The 18,677-nt window shown below is 42.5% G+C and overlaps 2 protein-coding genes across 4 annotated transcripts in view; both read left to right on the top strand.

The window, feature by feature from the left end:
• The first annotated feature begins 1,037 nt into the window (after nt 1-1,037).
• LOC121850259 (small integral membrane protein 10-like protein 2A) lies at nt 1,038-2,486 on the top strand. The gene is made up of 2 exons (XM_042340960.1): nt 1,038-1,217; nt 2,424-2,486. The coding sequence occupies exons 1-2, from the start codon at nt 1,038-1,040 to the stop codon at nt 2,442-2,444; spliced, it is 201 nt and encodes a 66-aa protein (XP_042196894.1). The 3' UTR covers nt 2,445-2,486.
• Nucleotides 2,457-18,677, top strand: part of cyth3a (cytohesin 3a) — a 52,834-nt gene continuing 36,613 nt past the window's right edge. Inside the window, exons 1-4 of one of the 3 annotated variants that reach the window (XM_007884583.2) lie at nt 2,457-3,399; nt 6,821-6,930; nt 12,956-13,021; nt 14,851-15,074. In XM_007884583.2, coding sequence (XP_007882774.1) covers nt 2,536-3,399; nt 6,821-6,930; nt 12,956-13,021; nt 14,851-14,854 — 1,044 coding nt within the window. In that variant the 5' untranslated portion in view covers nt 2,457-2,535 and the 3' untranslated portion in view covers nt 14,855-15,074. Of the gene's footprint in view, nt 3,400-6,820; nt 6,931-11,606; nt 11,767-12,955; nt 13,022-14,850; nt 15,075-18,677 lie in introns of those variants that run through there. The other 2 variants (XM_042340958.1, XM_042340957.1) reach the window with 2 other exon arrangements.

Below are 18,677 nucleotides of genomic sequence, written 5' to 3'. Positions count from 1 at the left end.
GCAACGTTTGAGTGACCGACGCGCCCACCACTTTTGTGAAACAAAACCTTCGCAGAAATATTATACCTTCCTGGGCGGATTTGTCGACGAGTCGTCACCGCAACTTTTGCGGGAAAACCCTGTGAAATGTTTGGAGGCGTTTATTGTGCGATGCGCGCAAAGCGCTTTGAGATAGGTCGCCACAACCCGACACGTCTCCGCGCCACATGCGAGGATGACCACTATTGTTTTATCATCCAACCCAACGGGCAATCAATAACCTTCGAGGCGTCTCAAAAGACGTGACAGGGCGCTATATCGAACGCAGGGATTGTTATTACATTTATTATCTTACGGGCAAGAGACTTAACGGCGAAACCTCGGCAACTCGTCCGATGTATTCGGGGGGGGACGGCCGCCAGTGCAAATGGACAATCGCAGCCGTGAAAAATTCGCTTTCGTTTTGCCGTTGACTTGTCCTTTTTTTTTGGGGTGGGGGGTGGGGGGGGGGTTAAAAAAAATAAAAAAACACCATCCCCCCCCCCCACCCCACCCCGGTGCCCGTCCCCCTGGTGGCATTATGACGACGTTACAGGCGTCCTGTTTTGATTTGCTTTGAAGCAAAATACGCTGCAAAGTGTCACCAGAGGTGGAAACGCGTCCCGATTGCACATAGAGAACAGCTGCACATAGAGAAGGAGAGGAGAGAGTCGGTGTCGGTGCTGCTGCTGCTGCCCTTTGCCCCCTCCCCCTCCCCCCAACCACCCGTGTGTGTGTGTGTGTGTGAGTGAGTGAGTGCATGAGAGGCGGTGTCCGGTCAAAGGCTGATTGACCTGTAACCCGGAAGTGATTGTGCCGGAAGTCAGCGGAAGGTGAAGCGGAAGCTCGGTTCGGCCTCTCGGGACCGGGGCCGCCGAGAGATGGTGACAGGCGGCGGCGGCGGCGAGGAGCGGAAAAGCGCTGCTGCTCTTTGCGAGGCCTCCTGCGCTCGGGCCGGGCCGGGCCGCTGACTCTCTTACCCCCCCCCCCCCCCACTCCCCCTCCCAGCCCCAGGCTGCATGGCGGGCCTGTCCCACCTGGCGCTCAGGTTCTCCGGCTCGGCCGCCGCTTCCTACGGCGTCTTCTCCAAGGGGCTGACGCGGACGCTGCTGACGTTCTTTGACTTGGCCTGGAGACTGCGCCTCCGCTTCCCCTACCTCTACCTCATTGCCTCGATGATGCTCAACGTCCGCCTTCAGGTGGGTCCGAGACGGTTAACGGGTCTCGTCGCGGCTGCGGTCCCTCCTGTCAGCGCTCCCGGGACGCTAACCCCCCCCTCCCCCCCTCCCCCCACCCACCGTCCACCCCCACCGCGTGAGGGGCGCTGCAAAAATGCAACGTGTTGCCGTGAGCCCACAAATTACAGTCGGTTCGCTCTGCAGTATATTCGGTGAAGCGCTTTTGAGTCATCTTGAAGATGTGATAAGGCCCGATATCAAATGCGAGGGTTATTATTATTATTGTTATTATCACCCTTCTGATATTGACTTGGGTCTGTTTTGTTTAAAACTTTGTATCGGTGTATAATAATAATAATAGTAGCAATAATCCTCGCATTTGATATCGTGCCTCATCACGACGTTGAGACGTCTCGAAGCGCTTCACAGAATGCGCTGAAATTTTCCCTCGATCGCACGTTTAAGATGGAAGGTAACCCTCGACGGGCACATGCACTCGGAAGGATGGAGTGCTCAATACAGATCGATTCGTCAAAATAAAGTACTTGTGTTTATTGGAGCGTAAAGGTTCGCAGATACATTCCATGCTCTCGTAGCAATCGGTGTTTACTGGAGGTAGTGATTCAATTGGTTGTTGGTTCCTTGCACCATTTCTGCAATCACAGGGGTCATAAAGTTCATTACTTTGTTATTGGATCCCAATAAAAGCCCTATATAGAACTGTTAGCAGGAAATAGCTTTCAGTTCTAACCCTCTTGGGACCCTCCTCTCAACCCATTGATTATTTACACTCTGTCTCTGTTTCTGTGAAACCTATGTGAAAGATGTCTAAATTCAAGTTGTAATGCAGGGACATGGAGGGAGGCAATTTCAATTTGTGGCTCCTTTCTAGGTTCTGTGAATGGATGTTCAGCTGCAATGCCCCTTCAAGTCAAATAGCCATACATGTTCTTGCACGTGAAGAATATGGGCAAGGTACCAGAGGAAAAACTGCTCAAATGAGTTGGGGAAAATTTTGGCAGAGAAAAACAGAAATATCAGTTAAAATGTATATACTGTATATTTATCCTTGCATTCGGTGTGGTATCTTCTCACATTGAAGCATTTAAAAGTACTTCAGAAGTACTGTCAAGTGTAGTGACTGTTTTTGTCCATATCAGACAAATGTGATTTATATTGAAGTATTTATATTAAGGCAAATTGTTCTTTTGTGCTTTCTCTCTATAGGTTCATATTGAAATCCATTAATTGGCTTTGAGGGAACATATTTCCCAGAATAATTGAGTCCTGGACTGTTTCCGCTTAGTAGGTAAAACACCAACTTTCCTGCCGATACCTGATGAGTCAGCCTGGGAATATGCTCAGTATGAAATCTCTGAGGAATACCTGCATTTCAAGTCTTGTGTTGGAAGAAGGTGGTGAATGCTCTTCGCCCACTGAAGGTACAGATCAGGATAATGCTCCCAGAGATCCCAATGGTAATACACGTTGCACGCGGAGATCTGATGGTGGCATCTATAATCAGCTGCACGGAGTGACCTTCCCTTTAAGACTCCAAAGTGGCGTTGCAACCAGGGATGTCCCACTGCCCCATATTGGTGGAAGTGAGCCCCCGTCTCTAAGTGAGCAAGTGAGGCCAGTAGTTTGTCCGTTCACTGAGTCAGTAGTACCTCTCATGACGCATAATAGTGCAGATGCAGCAGGCCAAAAGGGACTTCTAGATGAAAACTTTGTATACGGTGACAGTGCAGTGCTAAGTGACTGGCTGCGGAGAGGCAGTAGAGCTTTAAAGGATCTGAAAGAATGGTGCAACGCCGGAGAGAATTTTGTGAGGTTTGCTTACTTTTGGTTGTCTGAGATACCGCACAATCAGAAGATGAAGCTGCTTCACCTGGAGCGAGGGATCCTCAAAGACCAGTTGTGTTTTGCATTTGCACGTGGATTGTGTGCCGGGAAGATACAGCTTCGTGACCTGGATGCCATACTCTCTTTCACCTTCTGGGAGTATCCACAAACTATTTTGGAAAGCAACAGGCTGTCTGTGTTCCTGGATCACCTCGATCTAATGAGTTCGGAGAGGACAGTGGAATTGAATGGACTTCTGAGCGATGTGAAGTACTCCACTCGCAGTCCACACGCAGCCCAGTGGACACGTGCAATAAGGGCCTTTGTGCTGGCAACACTTTGGCTTGCAGTAGTTAAGGTAAATTAAAAGAACTGCAGCACAAAAACAATAGCAAATAACATTGGCTCGATTTGTGTATGGGTTTTTACACAAGTAACATTATTGCTTGTGGGAAATGCTTAAAACTATTTTTTTTAATGTTTGTGCATCAAAAAGGTGAATTTGCCATTGTAATACCATTGTATTTTTAGATGTTATTTAAGTGTCCCTCTCTCACACTTAAGGGTTCTAGTAACCTTTACGTGAGAGGCAGCTGAAAAGCTCTCCATTGACTGCATCTCTGACCTATTTCTTTCCCTCCCATCCTAACCCCCCGTGTTTTCCCCCCTCAAGAAAGGCATCTGGGATAACAACAGCTGGGTGGAGAATTGGTGAATGCTTCATAAATAGTTTTAGAATAGATTCTTTGCAAGGCATGAGTCACATGGGTAACGTCAGGTTTGAGAAGTGATGGTGTTACACACAGTGGAACTGAATTGGGCGAAGCTATTCCAAGTATACATTTGCAAGGGAACTATCCTCTGGGGACTGTCCTTCCTCTGAATAAATGGGAAATGGAAGACCTAACGTGTGTGGCCTGAAAATTGGATTGCTGTGAATGCTTTTAATAAAAGATACGTCTTGTTGCTGTTGGGATTGGAACAATCCTTGCTGGTGAGATCATCTCCATGTGCTCCATAGTCACATCCATAGAAACACCAAGCCTGTCCCCTTTGAGGCTGGAGTTTCATTTTAATCACGGCTCAAAAGAAACCAAGACCCTTTGCATTGTCTGCTTTGCTCCTGTTACAGAAGGAACTGGCAAATGCGGTGCATCTCAATTCCAGAATTTTTACAGGAGAGGAGCAGTTTTGGGGATCGATTTCCTTTGTTTTAATCCCCTTTTGTTTAGTGCCTGGGCCTGACACTTTGAGCTGAGATGGGGGTATGTTTCGATGCTCCTCAGGATATTATTTTCTATACTGCCTGTCAAGGTTTTCCTCCAGTTTTCTAACACTCCCACCCTCTTTGCCAGAGATGCTGCAGCCTCCTCCACTCTGCAACTCGCTTCCGCAACGGAGCTCGAGTCGAATTGAGACTCGTCTCTCAATCCACTCCTTACACTGTGAATGATGAGCATTGTAACCCACCCCCCAAATCAGGATTATACCATTTCAGCCTTTGAACTTGAATCCGCTCAAAACATTAGTCAATGTGCAGAATTATTGGTTCTGCTTCAATAAGCTGCTGAAAGAATGAATGAATTAATTGCATGGTTAACATAGCCAGTGCCACAGCTGGTGATTTATGGAGTTCAGTATAATCGGCTGTTGTGGTAGTGGTGGTGTAAACTCTACATCCAGCCTTGCTCTCTGAAGAAAGCTATGGAGGTGCCGAGCAGTCTATAAGGGGAACAAATAAAGTGTTATTTAATGTAGATTTAAGATTTCATATTTATTGCTTGTTGATACAGATTTTAGGTGGAAATTTTCAGCTGTCTCGTCGCTGGAGCAAAATGTCAACTGTCAAACTGCTGCTTCCTTACAGAATTGCTGCTCTTTATGGTGGTCACATTGGTGGAGCCATATCCATTACTGTGTGTTCCCTACCTACAGTGTTCAATAAAATTTTTCTTGATTTTCACCTACAAATACAGTCACTGCAGCTTTACAGAATACCTTGTGAAACGCTTTGACATTTCAGCGTTTATAGGTGCTATATCAAATACAAGAGTTATTACTCATGAATACAATAAAGGACAAAAACGTACTCAGATTAATTTTTCTGCTCACCATTTTTTTCACTGTCCTCTCTTGAAGGTGGTTGACCCTAGTGAATGTCTGCTTGTTGTTCAACCCCAGGACGGGGGAGGGATGAGGAATGCATTCAGGCTCCTGAATTTTATACACCTTCAGTTTGCAGCAGAAATCACTGGATAGCAATTGGCATTAGGAATCCTATCTGTTTTCTCTCTTCCCGTCACAACTGTTCTATCTTGGGAGCTGAGGCTGATCATGGTGCTTCCTGTTAATGCCTATTCTCTTTCCCCCCCTGACCTCCTTCCCACTCCACTTAAAGCAGCACAAAACTAAGATCCAACCTGCAGCTTTCTGTTCTGTATGCTCCCCAGGCTGCCTGTGACAACAGAATCATTTCTTTTAAAAACAAATTCTGAAGGGAGTTCTTTAGAGAAGTTTAATGTTGCTTTACAATTTGGTTGTACCACTACCATGACTGAGATCTCCAGAGCCATTTTGTGTGTGTGTGAGTGTATATATACACGTACTCCTTGACCTCCACTAATTGTACTGCTGATTGTCGATGTGATCATGCGGTGGGGATCTGCAGATCAGAAATCAAAGCCAATCGTGGCAGCTATGTACTCCATCATCTCTCATAACCGGATGAGCATTGTTTGAAGCCTACAAATACCCAGTCACACTTTTGCAGAAACGTTGTGAAGCGCTTGTATGCGCGATGTGAAATGCAATGATTGTTGTATCTAGTTGGTGCTCGTGTTTTTCTTGATAGAAGCAAATCTCATCCCTTCTGCTCTCCTTCAATGTTCCTCTTTAAGAATCCATCCAATGCTTCAAACTGTTACGATGCCTACAGTTTTAATATGATATAAAATATTATAAATAATATATCTAACACATTATAAAACTGCTCTGGTTGTATAACTACAACTGAGTTTTCATTGAATGATCAAAATGGTTTGAATAAAACATTTTGAGAGGTGGATAAGTAGATAGATTGGAGTGGAGATGGCTCTTCAGTGCTAGATTAATTTCTCAACACTTCCTAACTGTGTCTCCCCTTGTCTTGTGTACAGTTTTTTTTAATGTGATCAGTTGGAATGAATCGTATTCAAATTATAACTTTTTGTATTATTTATTTTTAATCTATTTTTACATTTGTAAAAGATTTACACACTCGAGTTGAGGGATAGGTATGTTTTACACAATATTATTTGTTTCACAATGTCCTTATAGATGTGCACAATGAGAATCATACAGAGTTTGGTACATTTGACTGGTATTGGTGGAATGTGCCTAAGGCAGAGTTCAGAGATTGTGGTTTGGTGATTCTTTCCAAATCAAACCGACAATGAACATTGTAATACAGTGAGTGTAGCATAAGGGCCCCAGAGCACTGTCGCTCAGTCACAGCCCTGTACTTAATCACAACCTTGATTCAGAACGCTGTTACTCAATATTGTAGTGATTCAGAGCAGTTACTCAGTATTGCAGTCAAGTCAAGGCCAGGTGGGTAAGAACCAAATACTGAGTATGGTTGACTTCATTCTTAATCTGAAGCTGTTTTTTGTGCAATCTTACATGTTGCTGTTTGTTCACCACAATACTTTGAGAAGAGTTTTGATCTAACAGTCTAGATGTGGACCACAGCAATTAACTCTTTCCATTTTAACATTTCATGTCGCTGCATTGAATTTCAGTTTTATCGGTCGTTTGTCAGTAATTCGCAGCCTCCAAGATCATTAGACCCACAGGTCGTCAGCGAAGCTTCTACTTGTGGCAAACAGAAAATGGAAGTTCTCAGACATAGGTGAGCTATAATCAAAGCATAGTTGAGCTTCAATCCAAACTGGTGTTATGCTCTGATGTTTCCATGCTTGCAGTTTGTATGGAAGATATCTCTTGTCTGTATTCACAATATCATCTCACCCAAGTGGCTCCGAGTTAGAAGGTTATCGGTTCAAGCCCCATGTCAGGACATTGAGTTTATAATCTATAATCTAGGCTGACACTCCAATGCAATACTAGAGGAGAGTAATTAAACCGAGGCCCCGTCTGCCTGTTCAGGTAGACAATAAAGATCCCGTGGCACCGTTCAAAAAGAGAAGGGAGTTTCTCCAGGGTCCTGGCCAACAATTCCCCTGATTTTAAAAAAAAATGTGCATTCACATTTTATGGCTGTTCGTTGGACAAATCTACAATTGCTAAACTTTACGGAAAACTTGAGTTTTCGGACATTTCAAAGAGGTAAGGCCCTACATGAAATGTAAAGATTCTTATTGTTGTAATGTACTTCCATTTGGTTTAACCGCCACCCCCCTCCACACACACACACACACACTCTCTGAAAGTGTAAATGTGTCTTGGAGTTCAGTTCCACAATTGGTAAATGGACCCCCCTGGCATCTCACCCAAGTGGTCATTGTTCATGGTTTGACATAAAATGTTGGTAGTGGGACCTATTTCAGCCCAGCCTGATCCTGCCCTCTCTTAACATCTGTGCATGTGTACATTCCAGTGGGGGAAGACTGTTCAATATATAGTGATTATAATAATAATAATCCTTGCATTTGATATATAGACCTCTCAAAGCTTTTCACAGCATAAACTGTGGGATGAAGTTCCAGAAGGTGGGGTACAGTAGCGGAAGACCCGCCAATAGTGGGGTGAGTAAGGAGGGGGACATGAAACAGGCTGGAGCCCGCTGAGTGGAGGGAGCGAACAGGATGGTAGAGGGTTAGGAGGTCGCAGAGATAGGGGGGAGCAAGACCATGGAGAGCTTTGAAGGTGAGAACCAGGATTTTGAACTATAATAATAATAATCCTTGCATTTGATATAGCGCTTTTCACGTCAGGAGGACATCCCAAAGCGCTTCACAGAACACACTGTAAAATGAATTGACTATATTTGTGGGCGAACGCGGCAGCCAATTGCGCACAGCAATGTCCCACAAACAGTCGTAGATTGAAAATGACCAATTTAATTATTGGTTTTGGTTTTGGAGGGATTATTATTAGGCTCTGTGTGGAGTAAGGAAACTTGCCCAAGGTTTCGCCCTCTGCCTGGAATTGAACTCAGGTCTCTCATTTGCAAAGCGAGTGCTCTAACCACTGAGCTACAGGACTTGATCAGTGAGCGCCTTCTAAGGCCAGCCTTGAAAAATATATAGTCTGAGAAATTCTGCTCAGCTGCCATTTGAACACTGAATACTATTGCTTGGTCTATTTTTTAACCAGAGATTTGTTTATTTTAGCAGAGAGCAAAAGCATTTCCTTTCGTTTCCGACAGGAGGCCCCACTGCAATGAAGCCGCTCTGTGTTGAGGGCCTTTTCTGTGACTGTGGAACTGCTGTGTGCTGCAGCATGAGTCATTGCATTCAGAAGAGGAAGGAGAGAGAATCTGAGAGCACTGTGGAATAGTACCACTGAGAATACTGTAACTTGCTGTCCTGTTATAGTGGGATTGCACCCTTTTCCCTGGTGATCCTTGCACCCAGGAATCCTGGCTTATAATAATTGCCTGCAAAGGGGCTAGAACATGAGACTGCTGATGATGGGAGTCCTGCAGCTCAGTGGTTAGAGCAGCACTTGCCTCTCGATTCCCGGCAGGGCAAAATGTTGGGCAAGTTTCCTTACTCTACCTACATGTGTTTGTTTACCAAGCAGTAAGTCGGAACCCAGTTTTTAGTTGATTGGTGGATCGCTTTTCCGGGGGTGGAACACTGTTGTACTCAATTGGCTGCTGTGTTTCGCCCACAAATATACAGTCAATTCACTTTATGGTATGTTCTGTGAAGCGCTTTGAGACGTCTAGAAGATGTGAAAAGCGCTACATCAAATGCAAGGATTATTATAATATAATAGTGATGTGCCTTTTGATCTGTACTTCGTGGTTTCCTCCCATCATCCCATCATAAAATCTTAAAGGTTTAGTTATTTCAGCGTTTAGGACAGTGGCATTTCCATCTGATTTCAGTGAAGAAAACAGTCTTGTAACAGAAGGACAGTGACAGATTGATAACAGTGGGTGAGGTGGAGAATCCCTGGCCATCAGAAAGGGAAGGATTTGATGCCAAGATGGAATTATCAAGCTAAAAGCAAGGAGTGGAGTAACAAGAAGAACATTAATCAGTGTCTGAGACAAGAGGAAGCAAGGGGGCAGGAGAAATGCCTGAAGTGGTCTGAACAGGTATCCGTTTGGCTCAGTTGGTAGCAATCTCAGAAGATTGTAGTTTCTTACTCCGTGCCAGAACATGGCTCGTAACCCAGCTTGATACTCCCAGTGCATATTGGGGGAGCACCTCATTGATGAAGTTGCCAACCTTCAGATGAGCTGTTAAACATTGAAGCCCTATCATAGTATTTTGGTGCATGTTGAAGATCTCTCAGCACTTTTTGGAATAAGAGCGAGGAGTTCCATTGTCCTGGCTACTATTTCTCCCTCCAACAAATAAATTAAAAAAAACAATGGTTGGCATGTCACATTGTAGTTGACAGGATTTTGCTGATGGAGATTTGCTGCTCCACTTGCCTACATACCTGTAACTACATTTGAAAGTAGCTCATTGTGTAAATAACTCTTGAGTTTTCAGCAAGATCGGACACAATATTAAATGTAAGAATTGTATTATTTAAAAGAAAGGGGAATATGAAACCCAGAGTCACCAAAGCCAATTTTTGGTCTTCAATTGGTACTCCGATTAAACCTGCAACAGCTCAAGGAGTGGCACTATAACGTGCCTGGGGGGAGCTTTGGAAACTCATCAACAACAACAACTTGCATTTATATTGGAAATTCATCATGCAGAGAAACGTGAATATTTTTCTTCCTGCGCTGTTTCTTCCTTCACTGCAACTACAACTTACTGAAGTCGATCACAACAGGTAGCTCTGGGAAACGACAGGATTAAATGAACCACACTGTGCCCTAAGAGTGCATCAGTAAGAATTTAGACACATCTGAGGTAGTATTGTTCGTTGTTTCCTATGCTTGTTTAATAGATTTTTAGCTTTTTCCTGAGATTTTGGAGGTTTCTTTTTTTAAAAAAAAATGAGTGCAAAGGAAAGCGGGAATGTGAGCCAAAAAAAATAGAAATATTAAACAAATAGGAAATGCCAAAGAATGAAGTCCAACAGGAAACCAGAGAGAATGTATCAGAAGATCCCACGACTGCATCCCAACGGGATTAAATGTTTTCTGTTTTTATTTGAATGTACTTTTAACTCTTTCAAGGGCAATAGAAATGTTCCTGCACCGAAATCCAGAAAGGAAGGAAATTGTTAATGCAATTAATTTGTAAGTTGAGTCGTCTGTCTAAAACTTTTTTTTCATACTTTTACTACATATCACTATTAGCGAGTTTTCTTCTCGTGGCTGGCTCTGTGTGTAATAGTTCCAGGTTCAGTCTCCTTTCTGTGGTTAATTTGATGATGTTGGCCAGGGTGGCAATTTGTGGCAAGCTCCAACTTTGGTGCCTCTGGATAGGAAGAGAGAAAATCAACCAGTGTTTTCTTTGCTGTAAGGGGAAGGCTGTTGTGGAATTATACCTCCTGTGTAAGTCAACAGCCTTAGGAGGAGAGACAATTTTGCCATGGTAAAGAGAGATGTGAAATCATATTGAACAGCTTTCAGATCACGTGGGATTAACTTGACCATGTACTCGTTTACACAGTTAGAAGACTGTTAGGCTATTGTTGCAGCCTCCTTGCTTACTGGTAATGCCAAAGTTCATTCCTTTTACTACAAGGATCTGAGTAGCTTTTTTTGAATTGAATCCTTTTTGAGCTTGTTCCAACGAGAGAGCAGAATGTTTGCACTTACACACTTATATAACTACAGTAATGATGCTGGATTAAAACTAATCCATAATCCTTTAGTATTATGGATCCAAAGTGCAGAAGAGTAAAAAAAATTCAAAAACTTTAACAATCGTGACTTTCTATTTCAAATTGTTTCAGGCTTTGTGGCCAACTACTGCGTGTGTTGCACTGAATTGCATCAGTTTTATTACTTAACACATCTCAAACACCAGTTTAGCTCTTGATTCCTGTACAATATTGGGTGGTTTCCATTTTAAGTTTGCCATTCTGCATTCATTTAAGTTATTGAAGCCCTTCTTGTTGCTGATCCACGCATTTAATATTACATTTGCTAAGTCAGTGCATTTTGCAATGAAGTATATTGGGGTTATAATACGCAGCAATAGGATTATTTTGTAAGGAGTGGGGACTCTTGGAAGTAAATCATTCCAATATATAGGAATCCTATTCGGAAAATTCTTTGGAACGGAGTTCCCACAAGTCTGAGTGATGTACATTATGATTTCCTATTTTTAAAAAAAAGTCCCATTCTAAATCACTGGCTATGAGCCCTTATCATTGAGACCTAAAAAAAAGGTGGATAGTCCTAATCTCTTGGAGTTCTAAGTGCTGTTTTTTAATGTCATTTTCCCTTCCCTGACTGAAAATGTTTCACCTTGTTCTCAGAGTTCAGCAGAGTACAGAATTGGGTTATGTTGATGTCCTGAACTACCTGATGCACCAGCGGCCAGTTGACCCTTGCACAGGAGACGAAAAACAAGGGAGTCCATTGTATCTCGGAGTAATCCACGAGCAGCCAAATAGTCTGGAAAACCAGATTTTCAAGGTTAATTAGATTATCTAGAGATTGCCCAGAACTACATTTTGCTGTACTGTAAGATTTTTAAAACACAACAAGATTACATTTGTATAACGCCTTTCACGTCGAGAGGACGTCCCAAGGCGCTGGACAGAGTATAGCATTTCAGACTCAAGCTGGGGTTGGGGTGGGGGGCCTAAGGGAGGGGAAGGCTGATGGCATGGTCAAAGAGGAGGGTCTTGAGGTGGGACTTGAAGAAGGCTAAGGAAGGGGCGAGGCCAAGTGACTGGGGGATGGAATTCCAGAGGTTGGGGGCAGAGTGGCTGAAGGCTCTCCCGCCAATGGTGGGGTGAGTGGGTCGGGGAACGTGGAGCAGGCCAGAGCCGGCTGAGTGGAGGGAACGGGCGGGTTGGTAGGGGGTTAGAAGGTCGCAGAGGTTGGGTGGGGTGAGGCCATGGAGGGCGTTGCATGTGAGGACCAGGATCTTGAACTGGATCCTCTGAAGGATAGGGAGCCAATGGTGTTGGGTAAGAGTGGGGGAGATGGGGTCACGGAGTTTGGTGTGGGAGAAGACACGGGCTGCAGAGTTCTGGATTATCTGCAGTCTGTGGAGGGAGGAGTTGGGAAGGCCAACAAGCAGGGCGTTTGCATAGTCGAGCCTGGAGGTGATGAAGGCATGAACAAGAGTTTCAGCGGCCTGAGGGGTGAGGGAGTGGCAGAGGCGGGCGATGTTACGGAGGTGAGGGAAGGCAGAGTGGGTCATGGCTTGAATTTGGGGGAGAAAAGACAGTTGAGGGTCGAACAAGACACCGAGGTTCCTGACTGGCTTTGGTGAGTTGAAATGTGTAACCATGGAGGTTGGTGCTGCCAGAGCCTGAGGTGCTGAGGCGCTGGTGCGAGCCAATCAGGAGGGCCTCAGTCTCGTTCACATTCAGCTGTAGGAAGTTTGCCCTCATCCAGGACTTGATGTCCGACAGGCAGTCTGTCAGGACACCAGTGGTCCTGGATTTGAGGGTGGAGGCAGAAAGATAGAGTTGGGTGTCATCCGCACGCATCTGTTCAGAAGAACAAATTACATTTGTGTAGCTCCTTTCACGTTGGGAGGACGTTCCATGGTCCTGTACTTTGCATAGCACTGCATTGTGTTTACATTTGCAACTACTGAATGCATTAACCTGTTCTCAAGCTGATTCAGACTGTTCCACTACATCAACAGGAGCAGCACTCTACCTTGCCAGTGTAACCCAGGAACTGTGGATGGAGCAACTGAAACGAAAGCCAGGTAATGATAATCTCACCACTGTAGTGAAAGTTTCTGCTGTTCAACTTTTGAAAGTAATTTTTTTTATTTGTGCCAATAGTGGTTTTGAATTGCTTCTCTTAAAAAAGCCATCTTTCAGTGTGCCTTTGGTCAACAACCTCTAACTTCCTTCCTCCCTTGCTGTTGTGGAGACATTCAATGAGAAATCAGTGTAGCCCAGTCAGAGTTGCAGCAGTACTATTGTGCTTAATAGCTATAAATTGCAACCCTTCTGTTCACCCAGACAGATAGTTGCAGGTTTGAGTGAGTGAATCAATTGGATCTATCTGCTGATTAATGTCAAACTAGTTGAGCTGCTTCATGGAAAAGTAACTGTTCTAGCCTGGGTTTGGGTGGGAAGTGGTGAATGGAGAAAATCTGACATTCTCTTTGGGTTATAAATGCATTAGTATCTGCAAAACACAGAGGTAATGGTCTCTCTTTCCAGTTGAAGGAAGCATTGCACAGCATTAGGCCACCATGGAGGGGAATGCAGTGAACATATCTTGTAATTAATTAATTAACAGCTGTAATAGGAAACTAGGAATGGTGCCTTAGGCCAGGACCATGCACTCATTAATTAATTGCTTGATGCTGTAATAGGAAGATGGTAGGATGCTTATTCTGGACAGATTAAATCAAATGGACCAAAGGGTCTTCTTTGTCCGAACTTCTTGTGAAGTCTGTCAGCTCCTTACGTTACCTTTATAATTTTGTTGTTGTTTGAATTTGGGGGATTTCACAGCATTTATTCTTCCACTGAGAAGTACAGTAAATCCATACTAATTATACAGCTCTAAGTATAGCTATAATTGGCACTCGAGTCAGCTAATTATGTGTAGAAATTAATGTACGTTTACTGTGCTCCAGTTTTATAAATTTAATGAAATGTTTTGCACATCGAAATGATTGCTATCAGTCCTGGGGAATAGAACATTTGCTCAATTTGTGTCTATAATGAGGCACTTGGGTCACGTAGAATGTGTCGTACAGGCAGCATAAAGCTCCCATCACATTGATCTGACAATCGACCACAGCTTCAGATGAGCACTACTTTACTGATTCGGTGACATTTCCATTTCCCACATCAGTTGCTTTGTGGCTTGTTTGAGAGTTTCACTTGGTGTGTAATGATGGGTGTTTTGTTCCTGTAGATATATTACCAACTGGGAATTAGGTTCAGACTAGCCCTGAGCTCATTTAATTCAGGGCCTTTAACAAACTGAATCCCACTCATTTCAGGAAAGGAATGCTAGGAAGCCTGGCAACTGTGATAGCATTTATTTACCTGGCTTCAAAACCACTAAATCACAGGACGCAGGGACTCTGAGACTATTTAAAAGAATCAAAGAGCATCCTTATTATAGATGAGTAAGATATTCAGCGTAATAAACACTTTAAAATTTCTCCCCTGTCATCTGTTAAATTGCTGTGGACTGCAAAATTCTAGCAATAATGCTGTGATGGGGCAGGGTGCTGTATTTTCAGAAGAGCCATCCTTTGGATGAGAAGTTAATTCGAGTTCTCGTCTCAGTTCAAGTGGACCTTAAAGAACCCAGGACATTATTCAAAAATAGATAAAGGACTTTCTTTCTGGGTCCTGGCCAACAAGCCTCCAGAAAATTGGTTGATCACATCCTTGATGTTGTGGGACATTACTGTGCCTTGCCACCCAGCGCTCCCCCCCACCCCTTGCCACCCAGCCCAAGCTTTGATAGAGCCCCTGCAATATTTTTCAGTGGAAATGTAGATTGATAAAATCCACCATTGTGTTATTTGAAAATTGTTTAACTCTTCTCTCTTATTTTTAGGTGACTTACTTGTGATAGAATCAGGCTGCGACCGAGTCTCTTCTGGCTAGAGTTTATCCATGCTAGTTTGCTGTGGAATTAGTTCAGTGATTGAAAATTAAACCAACATTGAAAGAGAGGAACATGGTAAACATGAATTCCTGACTGGAAAAAAATGGCATTAAATTGTCATTTTATGTGTAATTGTTTTTTAGTTGTGGCGAATTAAACATTATTTGAAATTTCTGGCACTTTAGCTAATTGCCTTTTATTTCAATCATATAATTGACTGGTAACTTGGTTTAATTGATAGCATGTTTACCTGGATCAGAAGGTTCTTGGTTCAAGCCCTACTTTGGGATTTATGTTTGCGTTTAGACTGACACTCCACTGCAATATTTTTATGAAGCAACTAACTTACTGAGGATATGGGAATTTATTCAATCAATCTTTCTCCATTCTGAGGCTGGACGACAATTATCGGGTGGTTATGTAACTGGGTGTTGCAATTGAACCTGATGCCAGTTCAGTTCAGTTAGTGGAATTTGCCTCTGCATCAGAGAGTTGTGGATTCAAGTCCCATGTTGGGGGCTTTGAGCTCATGATCTAGGCTAACAGACTAATATAGCAATTGGCTACTGTGTTTCGCTCACAAATTTACAGTCAATTCACTTTACAATATATTCTGTGAAGCCCCACGTTCATGTCTCAGTGACTATATCAAATGCAAGGATTATTATTATTGGGGAGCCCTGCACTCTTGGAGGTGCCATCCTTCAAATGAAACATGAAACCATTGTTCAGGTGAACGTTCAAGAACCAGTGGCACAATTCCTGGAGCAGCGACTTTTTAGGATTGTTATCCTTGCCATGGCCAACAATCTTTTTTTCAGTCAATGGGTCATTCACCTCATGACTGTTTTGTAGGACAGTGCTGTGCAAGTTGGCTGCCATGTGACCATAGACATTTACAGCACAGAAGAAGGCCATTGCGCCCATCAAGTCTGTGCCAACCCCTTTAAAAGCAATTTTCCAACAAATAAGTCCAGTCACTACATTCTGTGAAGCACTTTGAGATATTTTGAAACAGTGAAGGTCTGCGTCAAATGCAAGGAATATTATTTTATTATCCTGCCCTGATATTATTCTCCCCCACCACACTATTAATACTTGCATTAGTAGAAAAGGGACTGCCTGTATAGGGATAACGCACATCATTTGAGTATTAGTGATGTGTTTACATGATTGCATTTGGCAACTTTCCCTGCAAAATTATTTGATTGAAAAAAAGTTGCATTTCTGGAAAAATAATTCTTGTCTGTGACAAACTGCAGTGGACAACGAACACTAGTATATACGATGGTTCTTTAACAAATAAGTGAAAAAGTTCAAGACTAGATGCAAATGTAAATTGCGGCTAAGTACTTTCTAAGTTTAGTTTCAAGTCTAGTGCGTAAACAATGCATGTTTTTTTTTGCCAAAACTGTTGGGGCTCTAAATTAAAGCTTAACGGGTTTATAAAGTTAAGAGCAATGTTATTCTGCAAATTCTAATTCAGTCTTAAATTATTCAATGGTGAAAATATCTATTCTTTGATGTAGTTAGGATTATTGTATCTTGTGGTTCCATGAAAAGCTTCAAAGGACATGTTTTGACATAATACAGTGTCTGGCCAGCTCTTTAAAGCTCACTTGCTGGTATTACACTGTATGTGGGTGCTAAATTTCTAAATGTGGGTGGATTTTCAATCATGTATAACTGTTGTTTTGTTAGGTTGTATTCATAAGGATTCTAACTAGTTAATGTTGTGTAATGCGGTTTTAAAGGAGTATTGCTTTTAGTGTTTGCTCTGAACACAGTCTCTGTGCACTTGACAGCAATTAATTGCAAAGCACTTCAAGACGTTTCAGCATATGTGTTTGTAAGATAGAATTATTACAATATTTCCTTCTTCAAATTCGGATTTGTCTTAAGAAAGCAGAACAATTCAATATGGGGAATGATGATGCAATTCAAGGAGTAACTATTTGACCACTAATTCGAAACATATATTGGGTGGAGAAACTTGATTAGGTTCAAGCATTTTGAAAGCTATTGAATGAAACCATTGTCTTCAGTAACTATAAATAAAAGGCAGGCATTTATAGTTGATGTTTATTTGGGAAGCACTAATGAAAATGAAAGCCACACTGTTCTTGGAAATTAGAGTCTTGAAATTTTCAACTTTATCTTGTTAGTTTAATCATGATCCAGTCTGGCTTATTTTTATATCCACATAGTTGGTTACTTACATAAATGTGATTTCTTTATAGACCCCCTCCGTCTCTCCAGATAGAAAAATCTATTTGAAACTATACAATAGAATAAAATCAGGATAATTGTCAGTATTTTTAAACAGTTTAATTGCATTTTTAAAAAATTGCATTAAAACTAAAACCAGGCACTGTCTTCGGGAATAATACTGTTATTGTGTATTATTTTTATCGCAATGTCAGAAGCAAATGATACTATAGTACACTGGATGTGTTTCATGCCAGGTACATTTTTTACTGATCTGAAAAAAAAGCCCAAGATAATAGGGTGCATGTTTTCAAATATAAAGATCAATCAAGTTTAAAGCTGGAGGCCACATTGAATATGGGTGAACCAAAATTAACTGATCTCCTTGAACTCAATTTTGCCATTTTAATTGGTGAATAAAGCCAACACAGAACTAATTACTACAGTAGAAATTCCATAAATCAATAGTCAGATGGTGCCTATTTGTGATACCAAGATTAACAAAGAACAGAACATAGCTTGGACATTTTTTTTCCCCCTGCCCTCCCCCCTCACTAATTCAGTTTCCTCCCTTGAAGGGAGAAGTTGTGTGCATCATCTTAGAGCAAAAGAGCAGTGCCAACCAAACTTCAAATTTTTCTTTACAGAAGTTTGGGTGGCCCAAAAATAATTTGTTGCTTTCTTACAGTGTTTGTCAGTATGTGTATATATTTATACAGAACGTGTGTGTAAGATATATATATATATATATATATACAGTGTATGTTTTTCATGACAGTGTATATCTTTTGTAATGTAGGCAAGCATGAAGGTTTGTGTGTGTGTATGCATATATGGTCACAAGATTGGTTTGGATGAAGAAAGCCCTTCGACCCATTGGATCTTATTCTTTCAGAACAATCTACCTTACAGTCCCCGTCACAATGTCCAGTTGCTTTTTAAATAAGTCCAGTGTCTTGACCTCAACCATGCTTCTTGGCAGCCCGGTACTGGTCATAAATTACCCGATGTGTGCATCTATAGTACGCTACGTGTTTATGTGTACAGATAGATATTGTGTGTGTATATATTAATAAAGCCTTGCATTTTGATAAAGCTCCTTACAAGCTCAAACAGCTGTGGCCTGTGAACCTTTAATAATAATCCTTGCATTTGATATAGGGTCTTATCATGTCTTTGAGACATCTCAAAGCGCTTCACAGAATATACTGTAAAGTGAATTGACTATATTATTTTGTGGGTGAAATGCACAGTTGCACACAGCAGTGTCCCACAAGCAGTCGTGGATTGAATGAAACCACAGTCTCCCCAGCTCCACCATTCACAAGATCCAGCTCATTCAAAATTCTGCTGCCCATGTACTGAAGGGGACCAAACTCTGTACTCATTTCTGGCCCAGGCTCCACTGGCTCCCCATCACCAAATGGATCGACTTCAAGATCCTCACACTTGCGTTCAAATCCATTCACTCCCTGGCACCTCCGACAGTAGCGTGTGCCCCTGGGGAGTAGGGAATTGTGCGTATATGGTACTCGTAAGCTGAACTAGTGTCGCGGCGCGTACACATT

Source organism: Callorhinchus milii, unplaced genomic scaffold (genome assembly GCF_018977255.1).
Source record: "Callorhinchus milii isolate IMCB2004 unplaced genomic scaffold, IMCB_Cmil_1.0 Scaffold16, whole genome shotgun sequence".
NCBI lineage: Eukaryota > Metazoa > Chordata > Chondrichthyes > Chimaeriformes > Callorhinchidae > Callorhinchus > Callorhinchus milii.
This window is presented reverse-complemented; position numbering and strand designations above follow the sequence as displayed.